The 20,106-nt window shown below is 28.8% G+C and overlaps 2 protein-coding genes across 7 annotated transcripts; one reads left to right on the top strand and one right to left on the bottom strand.

Annotated features, from left to right (window-relative positions):
* The first annotated feature begins 892 nt into the window (after nt 1–892).
* Nucleotides 893–7,238, top strand: LOC105153499 (cilia- and flagella-associated protein 47). Its single transcript, XM_087409391.1, has 9 exons — nt 893–1,548; nt 2,126–2,284; nt 2,449–2,662; nt 2,919–3,137; nt 3,455–3,651; nt 3,806–4,031; nt 4,169–4,330; nt 4,842–5,014; nt 7,151–7,238. The coding sequence occupies exons 1-8, from the start codon at nt 1,360–1,362 to the stop codon at nt 4,982–4,984; spliced, it is 1,509 nt and encodes a 502-aa protein (XP_087265517.1). The 5' UTR covers nt 893–1,359; the 3' UTR covers nt 4,985–5,014; nt 7,151–7,238.
* LOC105153500 (uncharacterized) lies at nt 5,258–19,607 on the bottom strand. Of its 6 annotated transcripts, none has more exons than XM_087409387.1 (15): nt 19,203–19,607; nt 18,092–18,257; nt 13,708–13,793; nt 13,555–13,615; nt 13,333–13,456; nt 12,956–13,255; nt 12,642–12,871; nt 12,438–12,560; nt 12,201–12,312; nt 9,893–10,811; nt 9,077–9,550; nt 8,804–8,962; nt 8,214–8,405; nt 7,967–8,112; nt 5,258–7,525 (listed from the first exon to the last, which is right to left on the bottom strand). In XM_087409387.1, the coding sequence occupies exons 2-15, from the start codon at nt 18,218–18,220 to the stop codon at nt 7,419–7,421; spliced, it is 3,162 nt and encodes a 1,053-aa protein (XP_087265513.1). In that variant the 5' UTR covers nt 18,221–18,257; nt 19,203–19,607; the 3' UTR covers nt 5,258–7,418. The 6 variants fall into 6 exon arrangements, with proteins under 6 accessions (XP_087265513.1, XP_087265515.1, XP_087265512.1 ...); XM_087409389.1 differs by lacking the exon at nt 19,203–19,607 and adding an exon at nt 18,778–18,903; XM_087409386.1 differs by lacking the exon at nt 19,203–19,607 and adding an exon at nt 18,467–18,828.
* Between the last annotated feature and the right edge of the window lie 499 nt (nt 19,608–20,106).

Genomic DNA, 20,106 nt, shown 5'->3' with positions numbered 1-20,106 from the left:
ATTTTAACACAAATGATTATTATGAAAAAATGTAAGTTTATACGATGAAATATAATAATTTTACTATTTAACTTAAAATGAGAGAATTTTTTGTATCCTTCCTGATTTTAAATATTTTTTGAATATTTAAAAACCAATTTAAATTTGAATTAAAAAAAATCAATTTAATAGTTAATTAAAATTATGTAGAAGTGAATAATTTATTGTACAAATATTATAAAATGTAACGCATCTGTTTTACAAACATTTTGCATGTGTTTATTTTTATTAGTGATTATGAGAAATATATGCAGAGAATAACAACAATTGTGGAAGAATGGATGTATTCGGGCCCATTGAAATTTAGCTTTTATCCAAACATTTCTTATGGCATTACGGCAGCTTTTTCGTATTTCCGTATAAAAAAACGATCTTACGTGAGAAATTCTAAACAGGAAAGTCATACAATTATGTTGTCGTTCATCGATGTCCTCGAATCAATCGTAGGACCAAACATTCATACTTACTTGGGAAAATTGTAATATTGTAATACTCATGCATTTATACATATGTGCTTCCTTTCAAATACATTGCTATTTTTTTTATTCAAGATCAAAGCAACTGTTACCTGAAAATGACATCGAAAGAATAAATTATGTTCTCCAGTTGTATGATAAAATACTGGACTTTCTTCTGTCTCAAGGAGCATATTTAGTTCACGTTTCGCCACAATTTCTACTAAATTATGACGATTATCTAATTAGCATTGACATCGTACAGAGCAATGTTAGTTATAAAGTTGTAAATTATGATAATTTCTTTCTTTTTTAGAATGATAAGAATTAAAGAAGCCATATATAAGAAAAAAGCTTTTAGCTAAACTATACAACTATACAACTCCATCAAATCGTCTCAAAAATCCATATGTTGATTAATTTTTTTTTATATTACAGGCACAAAGAAACAATTTAAATACAAGTTGCGTATCATATGAACGGTTATCGCGACAATTATTCGAATCGCGAAGTAAACAATACTGGTTGGATGTAACTTTGCAAACGTACAAGTGTTTCGTGCTTCGTAGAATACACGAGGATAAATACTGGATGTCGCCGTGTCCTTCGAAGAGATCCACAGAGTATCGGGAATCGACAGTATCGTCTACATCGAGGTTCGTTATTGTGTGATTTTACAATTGCATCTCTAATTGGATACATCTTTCTCAGCTTGCCGAAACAATGTAAACTTCACGAGAGAGCTATTGAGAATATTGCAAATTTGCCAAGCTGCGAACTCGCTTCCGATGACCATTGTTCAGAAGAAAAGTTTTTGCTAGCTTGGCTTCGATATCATTATGAACAACAACGCGTTCGAGATTGGATGACCGATCGTCGTATAATCATGAATCCACAAGAAAAGCAGGATGTGGCCGAATATCGAGCGATTCAAAATTTTCATCATGATTTATCTGATAGCCTTGTACTAATTGCAGTTACCGCAGCCTATTGCCCCTTTCTCATCGACGAATGCTTTAGCAATTTGTACATTTGCTCGAGAAACAAACAAGAGGTAATTATTAAGCGTTTGACTCTTAATCTTAAGCTAAAAAGAAATATATTAGATTATACATTGAAAATTAAAACGATATCAAAATTATGTGCGTTAAAATTCGAGTTTTAGGATAATGTAAATTAATAAGATTGTTGTTATACAAGCATAAACTATTAATATTTTATGAGTCATAGGACGAGATCTTTTATCTAACAGTATAATCTTCATGAATTTTATTCGACATTAAAATGTAGTCTTAAACCAAATCCATATAAATATCGAGGCAACTTTGTATTTCTTGTTAGTATAAGATAATACCGTTAATAAATACAAAATAATTTTGAACTAAATACAGTAAATAGTTATTATTGGAAGATAGATTTAACAATTAATTTTTGTAAACAGCGTTTATTTTTTTCTATAAATTTATGCAAATTATTATAATTTAAAAAAAAATTGGGAAAAAAAGATTAATTGACATTCTGAATGATTTAACAGTCTTTGAGCCTTTAATGTTATCTCTAATTTTTTATCATCGTATAATCCTATTGCAAACAATGCAAACTACATAATTTTCGCAATTTACCGTGTCTAGATGCTGCATAACGCTATTTGCCTAGTTACTGCTTGGAGGAAAATACGACTTGGCTTTATTATTACGCCGATGCAATTGGTTAATCCGAATCAAGTGCAAATATTAATGCTGGTCGTCCATCTTTTCCAAGTTTTACCGACATATGTACCTCGCGCCAAGGTTTGTACAAAAAAAATCATGATATCACGCTTTATAATGCTTATTTCCTCTCTCATTACATTATGATATTTCATAATATTTTTACTTTTTAAATAAAAACTTTAATCTAAAAACATATATAGTCTTATATATTACGCGTATAACATATTACTTCACTTTTACAGGTCAAATTTAACTGTTCACTATCCCAAATCGTCACGAAGCAAATAAGCGTTTCAAATCCGACAGATAACATTGTAAATTACTTATTGTTGCTCATAAACGATGACAATAATTTTTTTACTATCCTGAAGCCCGAGTCGAGCTTACGTTTAAACGCGTACGGTAGTGGCCAAATACAAATACAGTTTCATGCTAAGAAAATACAAAAAAACAGAGGTAAAACATTTTTTTAATTTAAATTATCTTTGCTTATATATATACATATATATATATATATATAATATATATATATATATATATATATACCCAGATTATGTAGGATATTTTATTTAACTTGACAAAATGATTTAAAGCATCTCTGTTATTTTTGATATTTAAATCAAATAAATTTTGATCAAATAAAATTTGATTTAATGCAAATTGTTTAAAATGAGATCTTTCTTATGTGTCGGATTTTTTAATTCATCAATAGCATATTTGATGCTTTGTGGACGAGCTATTGGATCACATTTTGGAAGAAATCAGATTATCATCTTGGAAGGTTATATCGATAATCTTGGAATTGCGAGCAAATATACTATACGTAGCAAATTATATCAGATTGTCGAGACAAATCTGAAAATCCATGTACCCTATCAAAATGCAGCAGAATATGATATATGGATGACAGACGAACGGCCGAGCAACCCTTGTAAGAAAAAATATAATCTTCTTTGCCATTAAAGATTTTTACGGCTGACTATTGTAAAAAAAAACGTGGAGAATTTATCAAAGATTTTCTCGTATAAATATATCTGTCAAAAGCTACTTTTTTAAATCTAAGCTCATGAAACATTTAATGTGTTAAACTATTTGTTAGCTTTATTCTAAAAACGCTAATATGTTAGCAATAATATTCAGATTGTTCCTAAAAAAAATTCATTATTTTTAATTTTATAGTAAATTATATATATGCAGATATATAATTTACACGATTATACGACATAATCGTAACTCGAATGTTTTTAGCGACTCTAAAAATGACGCAATGGCAAGAATTGCGAGCCAGGAAAATACCAAGAAGACTTTTCTTGAATCAAGATTTAATAGTCGTCGCCGAGGGTGCATCAGAGGCACATTTATCAATCAGTGTGGCGTGTATCGTACCTAAGCAACGAACGTTTTGGTTGATTTTTCAAGCGAAAACGGGTGACTTTATTATTCAAGTAAGCACTTGACGAGGAATTGTTTTATGGTATATCAAAGTACGAGGTCTTCTATAAATGACGTAAAATGTGGAGAAAAACGTATTTAGACTCTGAGAAAATGACCTTGATTTGATATCTTGTAAAATTAAACATTTCTTGTTGATTGCAACAGATAAATTCGGTTTGGCAAAAGTCAATCAACGATCGCATCGTTGTCCAATGGACAGTTCAAGAAGAATGCATTTGCTCAAATCAGCGAAGCGGCGTAAGAGAGACTTGTCCGTTTAATATCAGCGTACCTATACCATCCTGTAACGAGCAGTTTCGGAGATGTGTAATTGAAATGTTTAAAAAAACTCTCGAACCGCGAGAATACCTATTCTGGTCCAAATACTCGAGTATGTTAGATAACATTTAAAAACGCTTCTTTACCGAATCTTATTAATCTATTTGTAACTCTAATATATTTATTCTGCAGGACAAATTGTCATTTATGTTCTTGCTTTTTTTCTCAGTTTTTATTTATTGCTTTCAGATACTTATATCGAGCTACGATTAATAAAGTGGTTGATGAGAAGTGACATTGATTCTGCAGCTCTGGAATTTGTGCATGTTTTTAACACCACAGTGACATATAAAGTTACAATTTCGGATAAATCAAGTCCTCTTATTTTACCAGAACGTTTTACTATACAAGGTAAGTAAGATTCAGGACATAAATTTATTTTCTACTTACATAGAATAATTCATTTGAAAGAGCACTCTGGGCAAAAGAATTTATTTTTACTATTTCATTCAAAAATACAGCAATATTATGTTATTATTTAGCTATAAACTCTTTAGATAATTTAGAATTAATATTTATGTAACTAAAATGTTGTCCAACAATTTTTAAATATAAACGATTAAAAGAGAGAATTCAAGAATTTAATTTTAGAAATGCACGAATAGGATGTAATTTTGTTTTTCATTTAATTAAGAAGCATTTTTCTCATATTAATCATACATAAAATAAATTAATTCTTTTCTATTTTATCATTTCTTCATCTTTTTTCTGCATCCGAGTATAATTTTAAGATATATCTTTTTTTCATTCCCTATATACATTTAATATATAGGTATATATATTTCAATTTACACGTATGTAATGTATCGCATTTTATATATTTCTAATTGAAAGTTTTTTTTTATAATGTATGTATGTCTAGATGTGAGGCCATTTAATCAGCAAGTTCCAATGATCGTACATATTTTACCAACAACTCCTCCATTGTATGAAGCGACGCTCACTCTTACGTCTTTAGATGATAAAGAATTCCGAGTATACACTATCGACTGCTTACGATCCTAAAGTTATCATTACTTCGTAATTATACATTAAGTAAGTGTAAAGATAAATAATTCGAAATATTATTTCGAATTATAAATTTTGTTTTTACTTTCTATTTCGGTATTAAGAATATAGAAACGCTTTGGTGAGAAACGAATAAAAAAATGTGGAAAGGTATTAATCATAATAATCATAACGTATGATTTTTAATATGCATTTATTAACAATATGTTCGGTCGTATATCTGCACAAATTTAATTAAGAAATTACAATAAGTTTCTTCATTTGATAAAATTTTTTCACTTTTTTTGAAGATCATTTTATTTTTGCTGGATTGCTTTTAATTAATCATGGCAGTAAATGATTAATCGTATAATAGAGACATTATATATATAATATACAATAATGAAGATGTAACTAAACGCTTACATTTCATTAAAAAATTCGGTTTACAGTAGACAGTAGTAGTAGACTTTTATGTCAAGCCAAATATACGACATATTTTTTTGATATATGTAATTTAATTAATTTACCAGAGGTGTTCTTTTTGTCATCATTTGAGTTATAAATAAATAAAATCAGGTAAACACATATCAAATAGTCAAATTTCATATTTGATGAAATTAAAATAATTTTGAAAATAATGACAATAATTCTTGACTAATTTTTTTAATTGCGAAAAGGATATATAAAGAGATGAATAATATATGAATAATATATGAAAAATATCTGATTGATATCATGATTTAAAATAAATATAAGAAATCATGAAGGAAGAAATAAATAACATTTGAATTAACGTCAAAGAATTTGTAAAAAAAATTGAATTTATTTATTTAAAAATGTTCTAGCTAAAATTATCTAATTTTCATACAGGATGTCCAAAAATCAAAATATTACAAGAAAGTTTTCAAAAAATTAAGTAAAAAAAGTTATTTGTATTATATATACATATTAAATTTACATTATAAACAATATACAACATAATATAAAAAATTTAATACAAAAAAAAAGTTTAAATACAGTCAATTACAGACTACGTTTAAGAATTGGCGACAAGAAAATTCATTTACATTTCAATTAGGAATAAATATATATCCACATTTTACCATTTGTTTGTCAAAGAAATATTTGGCCACAAAACTTGTATTGAAGCTGTTAAGCTTATTAAAGATTTTTTGTAATTTGAACTTTGAAACATTATAATAAATAAAATTATCTGCACTACAATATTCAGCTACACTACAATACACATTGAATGAGATATTAAAAATGCCTATTTTTTATCTAAATGTCACTCTTTAGCAAGATGTAGGCAATTCTCTTGATTATGAATATCATAATTATATTGTAATTTTCTTAATAATTTAGCCGTAATTTAAGACAAGAGAAATTTGTCTTCGACACGTAATCTGTAATTAGCCACATTTTATACTTTTATTATCTCAAAAACTACTGTTTAAAATAAAACTTTACAAATAACTTTTTGACTTGATTTTTCGAGAGCTTTTTTGCTATAAGTTTTAGTCGCGAATTTCATATTTGCAAATTGCATATCCGTATTTGCAAATATGAAATTGGAATCTGTACACAAAACAAATCTATATATACCAGTCCTTCATTAACTACTACTATTAACGTTTCCGAAAATTTTGAAATATATACATATATATATATATATATAAAGACAAATTTTGTCTCTCGTCATATCATTATTTCTAAAAATAGGCAGATAGCATGATGAATCGAGTTCATTTATTTTCAACTAAAGAGAGAGCGACGCCAATAGAATTATCTAACTTTTTCTATGATTGTTTGCAGGCCTATTCTGTAACTCTTTACGCAAATTTCATTGTCATTATCACGCTGCTGCACAGCATGTATCTTTCATCGCTCTTTCATCATGATAAAAAAGCTACGCAGTAGTGTTATAATGATAACGAAATTTGCATTAAGAGTTACAGAATAGATCTGTTGGAGTAATGAATAGGCTTTCCTGCTTAACTGAAATAATTTTTGTTCATGTGATTAGTTGGCGATTCTCTTCTACATAGACTCTCTGTATTTAACAAGATCAGGTACCTGCTCAGTGCGATTGTAATTTGAATATTTTCAATTATCCGTATTTTATATAACGAGATATATTATATAATGAGAAAATCATTAAAATATATCATTTTTTTTCAGAAAATTCGATAAGATTTGGCAAGCTGAGGAAACAAATATCTGATGAGACTAAAAAATTTAAATAAAGCATTGGATAATTAAAAATTTCAAATGCTCCTAATATATTTATAATTTACATATTTCTAATTACTATTTGTTATAGTAAAAGTGCAGCACCGAAACACACTGTATATGAGCATTGATACAGGTGCGTTTCTTTCTCTAAAAAATTTACTTTAATAACAATCAATCTATTGTTTAAATTTAAAACGATTAGACAATACGTATGTCAAACTTTTCTTTTGAGCATATATGCTGTGGACTTTAAAAGATAATCATAGGACATATCTTCATTTATGTGAGGTCTTCTCTTAGAGGCACCATTTTCTACATTGTCTGTCAAGAAAATATAATCGCCATAAATAAAGAAGATAAAATTTCGATATAGGCATACATACATACATACATACATACATACATACATACATACATACATACATACATACATACATACATACATACATACATACATACATACATACATACATACATACATACATACATACATACATACATACATACATACATACATACATACATACATACATACATACATACATACATACATACATACATACATACATACATACATACATACATACATACATACATACATACATACATACATACATACATACATACATACATACATACATACATACGCACGCACGCACGCGCACGCGCACACGCGCACACACACACACGCACGCACGCACGCACGCACGCACGCACGCACGCACACACACACACACACACACGATATATTAATTATCTTACCAAGATCGGCGTACTTGGATTTGCAAAACGCTCTGCGACCTCCAAAAGATAGAGTATATTCGGGTAAAGATGGATTGTCATTACCGTGTTCCACGGCTTCGTAAGCATCATTATTGTATAGAAAAGTGACAAAACCATAGTTTTCCCTAAAATAATATCTCAAATTATAGAGACTGTAGGAATTAGTATGAGAATAATATAATTAAAAAAAAATAATAATAAAGTGAATATAAGTAAAGATATATACCCATGTTCACGAAAATGTACACTGATATCTTCAACAGGTCCAAAAATCTCAAATCTCTTACGTAGATCAGATTTGGTAATTCCTTCATCTATACGTCCTACATATACCACTCTTCGTTCTTCTATCTCTCTTTGCTTTTTTCTGTTGTGCCAATCATCGTAAGTTCCGGAATAAGAATGTAATGGTGATCTACTAGAGACAAATTATAAAAATGATGAAGTTATATCAAGGATTTTATTATATATATCTATTGATCTTAACAATAATTGAAAAGTTTATTTTCGAAATATAAGTTCTTTATTTTTTTCCTGATTTTTTTTGAAAATATGTAAATATGTAAATTTTATAAACATTTTGTATTAAATATAATATAATTATATGTATAATTATTTAATTATATATATAATTAGTTATAATCTTAAGACACCGTGAAAATAAGATGATAATTAGCGATTAGAATTAGTAATTAGAATTAATTATTTAAAATTGGGTAGAATATAGTAAATTGTATAGTAAGAAATTTGTTAGATGAATATTCGTTTCAATATTAATAGAAATTGCATCTTTATATCTCAAAAAATATGTTTTACCTATAACTTCTATTGACATGGCGATTGGCTAAGGAACGTTTCTCATATTTATCATAACTTCTTTCACGTCTGTCATATTTATCATAATTCCTTTCCCTACTATCCTTTCTTCGTTTATTAGACCATTTATTTCTTCGAAGATTCGAAGTCGAAGGAGACCTATTAACATAATTTTTATAAGAATTTTATTCAAATTAATCTTGTTTGCAAGCTAGTATATTATCAATTTTATTTATTATACATATAATTCTGATTGGAATTGGTTATACCTACCTTGATCGTTTAGAATAAAATCGTTCGGGAGATCTAGATCGAGAGCTAGAATAACGTGAATACGAATGTTTTGATCTCATTGAAATAGATGCGGGAGATGACCAAGTGCTTGTTGAAGTGACAGAACTGCGTCGCGTGCGATGACTTATTGTTCGTCGGCTGTTACGTCGATCTACGCGAGATCTACTCCTACTTCTACTTCTACTGCTACTCTTGTTTTTGCTGCTTTTGCTTGTACTTGTAGAAACACTTCTGCTTCTATTCCTATTTCTTGTCTTGCTCTTACTCCTACTTCTCCTTCTGCTTCGATCTTGACTTTTGCTTCTACTTCTTCTGTCTTTACTCTTACTTCTACTTCTGCTGCTGCTACTGCTTTCACTTGTCGTACATCTTCTGCTTTTTGATCTAGATTGACTCAAACTATCAGAGACTTTTTCGCAGGATTTCTCCTTTTTATTTTTTGTACTTTCCTCCCTATTATGATATTGTACAAATTATTATAATATAATTAGAATGCAAAAGTTCTCGTAAGATTTCACGATGACTTCTTTCAAGAAAGAGGACCAAATATTTTAAGAACTAAATATTTAAAACTGACCAAGATTTTTTCGAAAGATCTTTTTTAAAACGTATGTGTAATGTGTTATTCGTAATATCATCACATTGAACAAATCATAAAAAAATGTTTTTTTACTAAATTATTTACTAATTATTATTGGAACAAGTGGTTTTGATATATGAAACATTCGAATAAGAAGGTTTTCATCATGAAATCCGATAAATTTTAAGATTAATAATAATAATTTAATACTTTACCTTTTTTCGTTTCTCTCCATAATTTTCGCATCTCTCTCTTCCTCCTCAACATCTACTGATTTTAAATATTCAAAAATATTTTCATCCGTTTCTGTTTGTACATTGCGAGTAGGTGGTTTTGGCTTATTTTTTTCTTCTTGTATATCTGATTCCTTTTTCCAACATGGCATAATTTCTCTCTGACAGTAAAACGTATCCTTTATTTCTTGATCAGGCTTGAGTGGTAATTTCATAGTTGAAACATGATAAATATCCACTAGTATAGTTCGAGATGGTTCTTTCATTATCATGGGTTTGTCATTACGAGTCTTATCGTTCAGTATTCTTTTTCGATATTCTAATACACTAATTTTAACACGAGATGTCTTGTCTTCTTCATGTGGAGGCGTGTTTTGAGTATTTTGTCCAATTATATTTTGTATTTCATTATTCACAATGGTTGGCATATTTTTATTAGGATTATTTATTGAGAACTGTGATTGTGATGCATTTGGTGGATTCTTCAATACGGAAATATATTGCGTTTTAGGAGTCATTTGTATACTATTCGCTTTAGGTAATATATGTTTCTGTGATCGCAGGATGATTTTTCTAGCTAAAGGTGAACGAATAGAATGGAGAAAAGGTTCGATGGTTGGAGACTCTGAAATATTTATCTTTCTAACAGATGAAAGATGATTTAAGTTGTGAGAATGTTTTAGAGGAGTCTCTTTTTGACAATCTTTATGATCATTTTCGAGCCTATTATCTTTGATTTCGTTTTGTAAGACTGCTGGTTTTCCATTACCGTCACATATATTGACCAACTCCAGATGGCATTGTTCATTTGAACTATCAGTCTTGTGATGTCTTTCGTGTTGATTAGAATCATCCCAATTCTCATTTTGACTCGATTTTACAGATGTATATTTTGTAGTTTCTAGTATACATAGATATATTTTAATGTCATTAATTAGGATCGTTTTCTATTTTTATTACTTAAGGAAGAGTGACCTTCGGGCATTTTAGGAAGATCTTAAATAAAATGCATGTTAAAAAAATAGCGTTGAAAAAAAGAAACTGTAAAAATACTAAGTGCAAAAAATGCAAGCAAACAGACCTAGGTTTGGGCATGTCTTAATCAACTAGTGCCCAAGACTCCCAACCACTATATTATTAAATAAATGAAATCGTTCAAGTTTTTTAGCTTAAAGAAGCACGCCCGAAAATTAGTTCACATTATACATAAAACACCCACTTTTTATTGGCAATATATTAGGTGTTGGAATTAATTCGTAGCGTTTTTAATGAAAGAATGTTATTTATTTCACATGAGCATTAAAAAATACATTAATGAAAGTACTTCCCATCACTTGTAAAACGCTACGAATTAATTCCAACACCTAATAATTTTATGTAAATGCAAAGTAATAATAATGGCCATATAATAATAATAATGAAATTCACAGTATTTCCCCATAAGAGACTTGAGAAATAAGCAGAAGTTTTGTAGAAGTTTGATGATGCCTTGGAAGGAAGCCAAAACGTCAATTTATTTTATCAATTTATAAGAAGTAACGTCAAGAATAAAGATTTTTGCGTTCTAACCGCGCTTGACTATTATATGTCCGTTCCAGTTTGCAATTAATTTTAAGTTTAAGTTTAAAGAGACCAAAATTATTTAATTTTGAATAATAATGGAATTAGACAAAAACACACAAAATATTTACTGTTCGATATTCAAATCCTAAAATAGCACAGGTACACAAACGTAATCACACACGTACACAGGTACACAAACGTACACACGCGTTGCACTGTTGCTATTACTCATGTGTTGCCATTGTGACGGCTACAAACAGCGGTATTCTTCTAAACTTTACATCGGGGTTGGCATTATTTTACCCACCCCAAAAAACACAGAATTCTTTTTTTTGTTTTATTGGGATTTTGTATAAAAAAATTAAATTTTTAAATATAATTTAACAGTAACACACAAAAGGAACGTATTTATAAATATTTAATGAATATAGGTATACTAAACTAACTGGATTGCTATAATTTTAACATATTATATTATATCAATTTTATTATATATATAGAATGTACAAAAAATTCAAGATCCCTAAATATCTTGAAAAGTAAACATTTTTGAGAAAAATGTTTCAAATAAAAGTTATAAAAAGGGTTTAAAAAGATCTACTAATCACATCCGTTTAATTTAGACGACGCCACTCAAGGTGGAAGATTTAAAAGATAATATCCAATCTTCCCGATTGCCCAAGGGTCCCCACTCTCTCCTATCCATTTTATTACTTATCGTACTTACTGTTGCTATTGTAGCTCGTGGAACAAAAAAGTTGAAAGTTGTCATTATTACAATAATCGTGATCCAATTGTACCAAAGTTCTACTGATTGTTCTTTTAGCATCATTCGATACCTAAAAAGTGTTATAATTAATGGTGGATTATTTTACATCAAACATTTTGCAGTAATAGTTGTATGTGAGAAATAGATGCACGCACATACATATTCAAATCATAATACTTAAAGGAAAGGACTTACTGTAGAATCTATCTTCAAAATCTTGTTACAGGAAACTCTGTCTTGCATTTGTGTACTCTTACGTTTATTACTTTGTATATTTAGCGTAGCAATTTTTGGACTAGTTTTTCTACGTTTTGACAGCTAAAGTTCAACAAAATAATTATAATTAGATTATGTACTAACCTATTAAATATTAAAATATTTATTAAAATAATAGATAACCTTTGTTTTATTGATTATTTGTTTAGATGAGATTGAGGACTGTTGATTGGAAGCTTGAGAAACGGATTTTTCCGATATGTTAGCTCTGCACTCTTGAATCACTTGACATGTTTTATTTGGTCTCGTGTCATATGTATGATCATTTTTAACGGTCAATTTATTGCATGGATTTGAATTCTCGCAAGCCTCAAATTTTTCGAACAAACTCTTTACATCGTGTGCTTCTAATACTAACAAAAAATAAATCTCAGTAAAATGCCACAATACTAATGTTTATTTAATAATTCGATATGAATCTAAATTGATTTAATTACTTGGTATTTCATCTCGTTTCATTATCGTTTCAACATCTACACAATCTTCTTGCTCCTCTGCTTTAACTTTTTTAATTATTGTATCTTTAATTGATGTTATATCTTCTTTCGTTTTCTTTTTCCTTCTTGTATTTTGATTTTTTGTTTTGATATTTGCTTTATTTTTATTTTTTACGCAAGATAACATAGGCAGAGTATTACTTGTTGGAGGCTTAAATATTTCATCCTTTTCTTGTTCAGTAAAATTTTCTTGTTCAGTCTCTATTTCCATTTTTACTGCATTATCAAATATTTCAGATCCTTTTAAAATATTAAAAAAAATATTTTATTTTTATATCAAAATTGACAAAAAAATTTAACAATTATTGATTACAAACCAGTTTCTTGTTCTTCTTCCCTTAATTGTAATTCACTAAGTGATTTCTTATTTATTTCAATCATATCGTCATACAGATATACGTTCTTGCTAGGCGTCGATAAGTAATCCTCTTGAGATAATGACTGCAGATTGGAGAAAAGCATTTTATAATTATATTGTATAATTTTTAAACAATAGAATTCATATACAATATTCATTAATATAAAGAAAAATTTCTAACCTGTAGCGAGGTTGCAAGTAGATCTTCAACAAGCATAGTTGTTGTTTCGTTAGTTTCGTTACTAAAAAAAAAAAAAATTAAATGTATTTACATGTTATACATTTCTTACAATTATAATATATATAACATTCTTGATAAAAATGATACACTTACTTTTCTGGATTATTACAATTATAATTGTACACTACGTTTAAATCCTCTGGTGAAATATTGTCCATTATTTCCATCAGCCGTGAGTTCTGAAATTTTTTATGCAAATATTTATTAATAAAGAAATAATCATATTTTTTTTCTCATTTAGTTGTATTTCGATTGGCATTTTTGTAAATACGTTTTTATGTTTAATTATAGTTTTAAGAAGAAGTAAATGTTTTTACATTTTTGATAAAATAATTATAATTTTTATCATAAAATGTTTTAAAATTAAATGAAATCATAATTTATTCATTTCTAAAGAGATTTAAAAAACTAAACATTGGTAATTTAAAAAAAAAACGAAATCTAAAAATAAAAAATATGATTACCGGAAAATATGTTGCAAAGATTTTGTTATTATTTGACATTACAATCTCACATTTTTTACAATGATTTATTTTCTTTTCTTTATATATATGTATATATGTATATTTATATTTAATAGTTAATAACTTTTTAACAAAAATGTGCAAACAAAAATCAATTTGTTTCAAAATATGCAAATAATAATATATCGATTGAGACTAAATAAATCTAATTTGTTTGTGGTTGGCAGACTAATGTGAAATTACTCATTCCAAAATTGTTTTTTTCAATAACTTTTTTTGAACATCAGAAGTGTGCAACAGAAATTCGAAATCATGGTGTCCAACAAAATCTGGTTATTCAATTCAAGAATAATTTCAAGTAAAAATCCTATAGTTTTTCCAGGATTTATATTCATCGATTAATTTTCATCAATTCACACAATATTATATGATTTGTATTCAAGTTAGGATTCTATATGAATAAATTAAAACTTTAACAAATTTGGAATAATATAATTTATATTGCTTTATAAATAATATCAAATAAATATTCAACACAAACGATAATTTCTCTGCTATATTCTATTTTATAATTGTAGATAATAAATCCAAATTTTTTTGTTAAATTAGTTTGTGTTGAATGTTTGTTTGATATTATTTATGAGATAGTGAATAATAATATTGGTCCAAATTTTTTTTATTTTAACATTTATTATATAGAATCCTAACTTGGATTCAAAACATAATGATATAATGGTGCGAATCACAATAAAAATTAATTAAGTAACAAAAATTAATCGACATAAAAAGGAAGAGTTTTCCAGCATTTTTTTAGGATACGTTAAATTCCAGGATAATTTTAGGATTTAAGGATATGTAAGGCTGGACATCCTGAAAAAATTATGATTTTTTTTTAAGCATTTAAAATTATGTTGCGTACATAGTAAACAATTCCATGAATTAAAATATGTTGAGACACAAAATAATTCCGTATTTCTATTATGTCTTAGCATAGTTTTAATTTAGAGAATCAACCTATGTCACGTGATCTTAATTCACTAATAAGAATCGAAATTATCTTTAGACAGTTTTTAAGAGTTTTACATTAGACGAAATTTATTTTATGCTATTAAAACAGTTTGCCTTAAACACGCAATCAATATATTTTATAATCGATTTAATATATTTTTATTCAAATTATAATTAGTCTAGAAATTCTCATTTTAAATTTCTCAAAAATAACGAAATGCGTTACTAAGGTTCAAAGAGACAAAAAAACACAAAGGTCTTATACCTGCATGTCAATTCTGAATTCTAACCACTTAATTTACACCAACATTACTTTGACTTTAAACGAAGCTTAAGAATCTTTCCTTCCTTTTTAAAGCTAAAAGAGAAAGAAACAGAAATGTGTAAAATGAATATGTTTTCTTGTCTCTTTGACCTTACGATGGCTTTTCCAGAGTTTTGAATATAATCGGCATTGTAACAGCGACAATAAAAATTGAGCATTTCTATTTCTGTAAAAGAAAGAATGCAAGCGCTTCTTTCTTAAACATATGTCAGTCAATATAATTGCAGCAAAACGCGCGCATTTCTAAAAACATAATTTATATAAGAAATATTACATAGATAAGTCTATATCTTGCAATCTACTTATCTTTTACTCACATTTTTTGAAATAAATTTTACGTTATTGTCTATTTAAATGTGTACGTACTTTTTTTTATCAAGACTTACGAACACAATATTAAAATTAGAATACAAGATCGCTTATGAATCAATTAACAATAAAAGAGAAATGTAAAGTAAGATGTTAGAATAAAATATGTATGTATATTTAAATAATTTTTATCTCAGATATTTGATTGCGCGTCAATTACTTTGCTTTTACAGCACAATCAAATTGAAATAATAATATTCCTTCCATTATAATAATATTCCTTTTATTAAATTATCTTTAATTCAATGCTATTAGCATCTTAAATCTTACTTAAATACAATTTTAATATTTGTTAGAAGAAGTTTACAAATATTAATATATTTTTTATCTTTCAGATGTATATAATCTCTTAAAAAAATATTTCAATAAATTATTGTCGAAAGAATAGCAAAAATAGTGCCCGCATAATGGAAATCATTTTTAAAAGTTTGAATACTGCTTAGCACATAAATTAAGATGAAGTAATTCTACAAAAGAAATCTAACAAAGAATCTACAAAAGAAGCTACGTGAATAAAGAAATAATGGGAACCTAAAAATTTTATCTATTTACGAATTTCTTTTCATTTGCTTTTGTGAGCTTTACAATTTTTCATGGTATTTATTGTTAGATAAAATAGGATATTAGATAAAATACTTTTATTCAGGTATAGTTGCTTTCCAAATATTTTTCCTTTTATGTTCTAGATTTTAACAACTTTCACCGAGAACCTTTATTACTATTAAAATCTTTAAAAGTATGTTTTTAATTATATCTAAATACTATTTCGATAAGAAGAAATCTGAATAATCTTATATGAATTCATCCCGACAATGATTATTTAGCACACAAGCTTAAAGAAAAATAACATTTTCTTCTATAAATTTAAAATATACTATAAATAATTCTATAAATAATTTTAAATAAGCAATCAAAGAAATTACGGGCAATGTAATTAAAATAATTTTTATTTTATCAATAGAATATTGCATCTTTTTATCTTGATAAATATTGATTTATAAAAAAGTGTTTTTAAAAATTATTCAAACTCTTAAACAAAGCGAGTGCAAAAATTTAAAAATAATGAAAAAATTATATTTTTATTATAATTATTCAAAAGAGATTCTTTTCTCATTTCAAATTAGACAATTTCAAAACATGTTAGAGTGTTAAAAAAAAATCTAATTAACTAATCCTCGTGTTGAATAAAGCAGGCAATGCAACGCAACTTTTGCAAATTTCGAACAAAAGTTTCTTAATTGTCATTATTAAGTTTATTTTTGATCTTATCTCAATGTTTAGGAAAGTTTATACCAGAAGTTAAAAAGAAGAACATATACCTAACTGTAAGTATTAATGCTAAAAATGCTAAAATAATCGTCAATAAATGATACTTTATTTAGTCTGCTTCTTTCAATGTAAAATGAACTTTAATTTCAACTTACTTTTTATTTTTTTTTAATTCTAAGAAAAAAATAAACAATAAGTTAAATCAAGATTAAAGTTAATCTACATTGGTAGAAATGGATATTAACCAACAAAAAATATTTTTTATCAAGATTATATGATTGAATGAATCTTAAGAAATAAATAAATTATTTATTGTTTTTCAGGGGGGAGGGGGGAGGCTTAAAAAGACTTCCGTATACAAATCAGAAAATATCAATTGTCATACGTATAATTAATTTTATTCGACGTGCAATTATACAAAATTATATGCAAAATCATGCTAAAATAAATGAATGTCTATTTAAATTTTAAATCAAAGTGTAGTAATAAATGAATATAGAAACAGAATTTCATATTTTTCAAAAAAATAATTTTAAAAATGATTAAAAAAATTATTTAAAAATAGTTTAAAAAAATGTAATAATTATTTTTAAAAATATAGTAATTATTTTCAAGACTAATCTTATTACAAATAACATTATAACAGTTTTTTTTGCAAGATGTAACAATTATTTAAAAAAATATAGTAATTATAAAAAATGTAAGTTATTTTCAAACATATAGTAATAAAAAAAATTAACAAGTATTTTCAGAAATACAATAATTCTTTTCAAGAAAGAATTGTTACGAATAACGTTACAGCTTTTTTTTTTGCAAGATTGTTCCGCCAGATGGTATTTAGAACAAGAAACTAGCTCTACTTCTTGATAATAAGATTATAAAATTACCATGATAATGAAATCATTTTTTTTCTTAACGTTATCATCGGACATTCATAAGCATGTTGTTCAAGTATATATATATATATATATATATATATATATATATATATATATATATACATATATATAAGAAAGTATATAAGAGTATATAAGAAATTTACCTCGTCGTCAGCTAAGAATAACGGATAATCGGGAAATAATTCCTTGAACAACGGATCGTATTCATTTGCAATAAGATTTCCAGTCTCCGTATCCATCGTATGATTCCACCATAGTTTTTCACCTTCCATCGTTCAAATCGTTGTTTGGCACTTGTCACTTCGTTACCTGCGGTACAAACGATACACTGACGAAAAATACTGACTGAGCAGACGGCTGACGCGATGCAACTTCGATCGCACTGGCACGCTAAGCCACGCGGCTTTATTCTAGGTTATGTTATACCGAGGGGTAAGGGAGTGTGACGGGAACGCACGTGTGCGGCTTAAGGACTTGACATTCGACTTGGGACGTGCTTTATGTAGCTTTATACGAACGATAGATGATCATGTGCACGTACATGGGGCTGTCCGAGGATGACGCGGATTTCGCAACGTAAATCACGTCCACGTTGCGGTCAGTTCGCCGCGCCGACGAACCACTGTGCCGTGGAACGGATCGAACCAGCTGTGGCGGCAGAGATCACCGATCGTCCGCGATACCGTTATTCTATCGCGAAAAACAGAAAATAAATTCGCAATGACGACACACACTGTAACGAACTTGCACGACGCGACTATCGAGAAACTCAACGCGTCCGATAATATTCCGGATGGACGGAGGGAACGCGTGGCTGCTTCGAGGATACCTTCTTGAAGTCTACACATGGAAATTGGAAGGAGAGCGTCTCTCTTTACGTCTGCATGGCGGAGAGAAAGAGAGACACGTCGTATACGCACGCGTACACGCGCCCGTAGTGGGCGCGAACGTGTCTATGTATTCGTGAAATGAGTGAAAGGAAGAGAGACCGGAGCGAGAGAGAGAGAGAGAGAGAGAGAGAAAGAGAGATAGAGATAGAGGGAGACAGAAGAGCCGGCTAGCCATGCTTGCCCACGCCGCGTCAGCTACCACGCCTCCGGAGAATAGCGGGTGACGTTCCACGAGAACGCTATTCCGTGTGATTACGTCGGATTATTTGGAACGTGATTTTGCGCTGAGTTGCTTTCCTACGTCATCCCGATTGATGAATTAACACCGCGCGGTAACGCGTGTCAGGTAGTAAGCGCTACAAACCTCGTTAGAGTCGTGGTTATCCCGGTAGTATTCGGCAGGAACTCGATGCTCGAATGACACCACGTTCGCGTAATATACAATACAAGCCGATACTGATGTTCGCGGAGAAGAATCCGCTACTTGATACGACGAGCGAATTTTTGATAGGCAGTTTCAACGAGAACACGCGTACACGTGACTACCACGTTTGCGACAACTAGTCTCGAGTCGAAGTCTCTCTACTGCTACAAGCTTCGTTCACACCACGCGTACCCGGCGTATATATAGTAAGGTATCACTGTACGATGCACTCTACTGCGACCGACGTCCGTACACGCGTGCAACTTTCATGAATCTGGAGTTTGGAGTCTGCTGGCGCATTTTATATTCGATGATCACTCAACCCTCCTATACTCGTGCGCGCGCAGCTTTTTCCCCCCCGAAGGTTTTTTCCCGCGAAGATGGGGTAGGTTTTTGAACCTGAGTTCCAATAGCGTTCACGTTTTGTCGAAATAAGTGAGTGAAAGTGACCTCGATTTTTCTGATTGGTCACAAGTGATGCCACTGAGGCGGTTCCTAAATTTTGAAAATTCAAAAAATTGACCTGCTCATTTTAGATGAAAATTTGCCAGTCATATTACTGAATGGCTATTTCCGGAAGTGAATGGTATTGTTGAATTTCTAAAGAAAAGAACAAAATTTGAATGGGAAACATTTTAAGAAAGCCTGAAATTTTTTTGCAATTAAGAAATGCATAACAATAATAAAAATAATAATTTTTAATAAAATAATATACTTTATAGACGGTAGTAATAAAATTTCTTAACTTTTTACATTTACTGACTTATTGAATATTAATACATATTGCGAATGTAATGGGAAACTTGATCACTGTTTATTGCAAATGCAAAAGCGTACGATTATT

This window comes from Acromyrmex echinatior, chromosome 9 (genome assembly GCF_024713525.1).
Source record: "Acromyrmex echinatior isolate Ae372 chromosome 9, ASM2471352v2, whole genome shotgun sequence".
Lineage (NCBI taxonomy): Eukaryota > Metazoa > Arthropoda > Insecta > Hymenoptera > Formicidae > Acromyrmex > Acromyrmex echinatior.
The sequence above is the reverse complement of the archived record's forward strand: the minus strand, read 5'-3'. Positions and strand labels throughout refer to the sequence as shown.

What these genes read in the sequence shown, in the direction of transcription:
- LOC105153499 (XM_087409391.1), top strand. Translation starts at nt 1,360, where the DNA reads ATGACCGATCGTCGTATAATCATGAATCCACAAGAAAAGCAGGATGTG. An exon ending in GAAAATACAAAAAAACAGAG is followed by an intron (nt 2,663 to 2,918) that starts GTAAAACATTTT and finishes ATTCATCAATAG; the next exon opens with CATATTTGATGCTTTGTGGA. An exon ending in CGGGTGACTTTATTATTCAA is followed by an intron (nt 3,652 to 3,805) that starts GTAAGCACTTGA and finishes TGATTGCAACAG; the next exon opens with ATAAATTCGGTTTGGCAAAA.
- LOC105153500 (XM_087409387.1), bottom strand. Translation starts at nt 18,220, where the DNA reads ATGGAAGGTGAAAAACTATGGTGGAATCATACGATGGATACGGAGACT. An exon ending in CACGAGCTACAATAGCAACA is followed by an intron (nt 10,812 to 12,200) that starts GTAAGTACGATA and finishes TATGTATACTAG; the next exon opens with AAACTACAAAATATACATCT. An exon ending in GTACATTTTCGTGAACATGG is followed by an intron (nt 8,113 to 8,213) that starts GTATATATCTTT and finishes ATATTATTTTAG; the next exon opens with GGAAAACTATGGTTTTGTCA.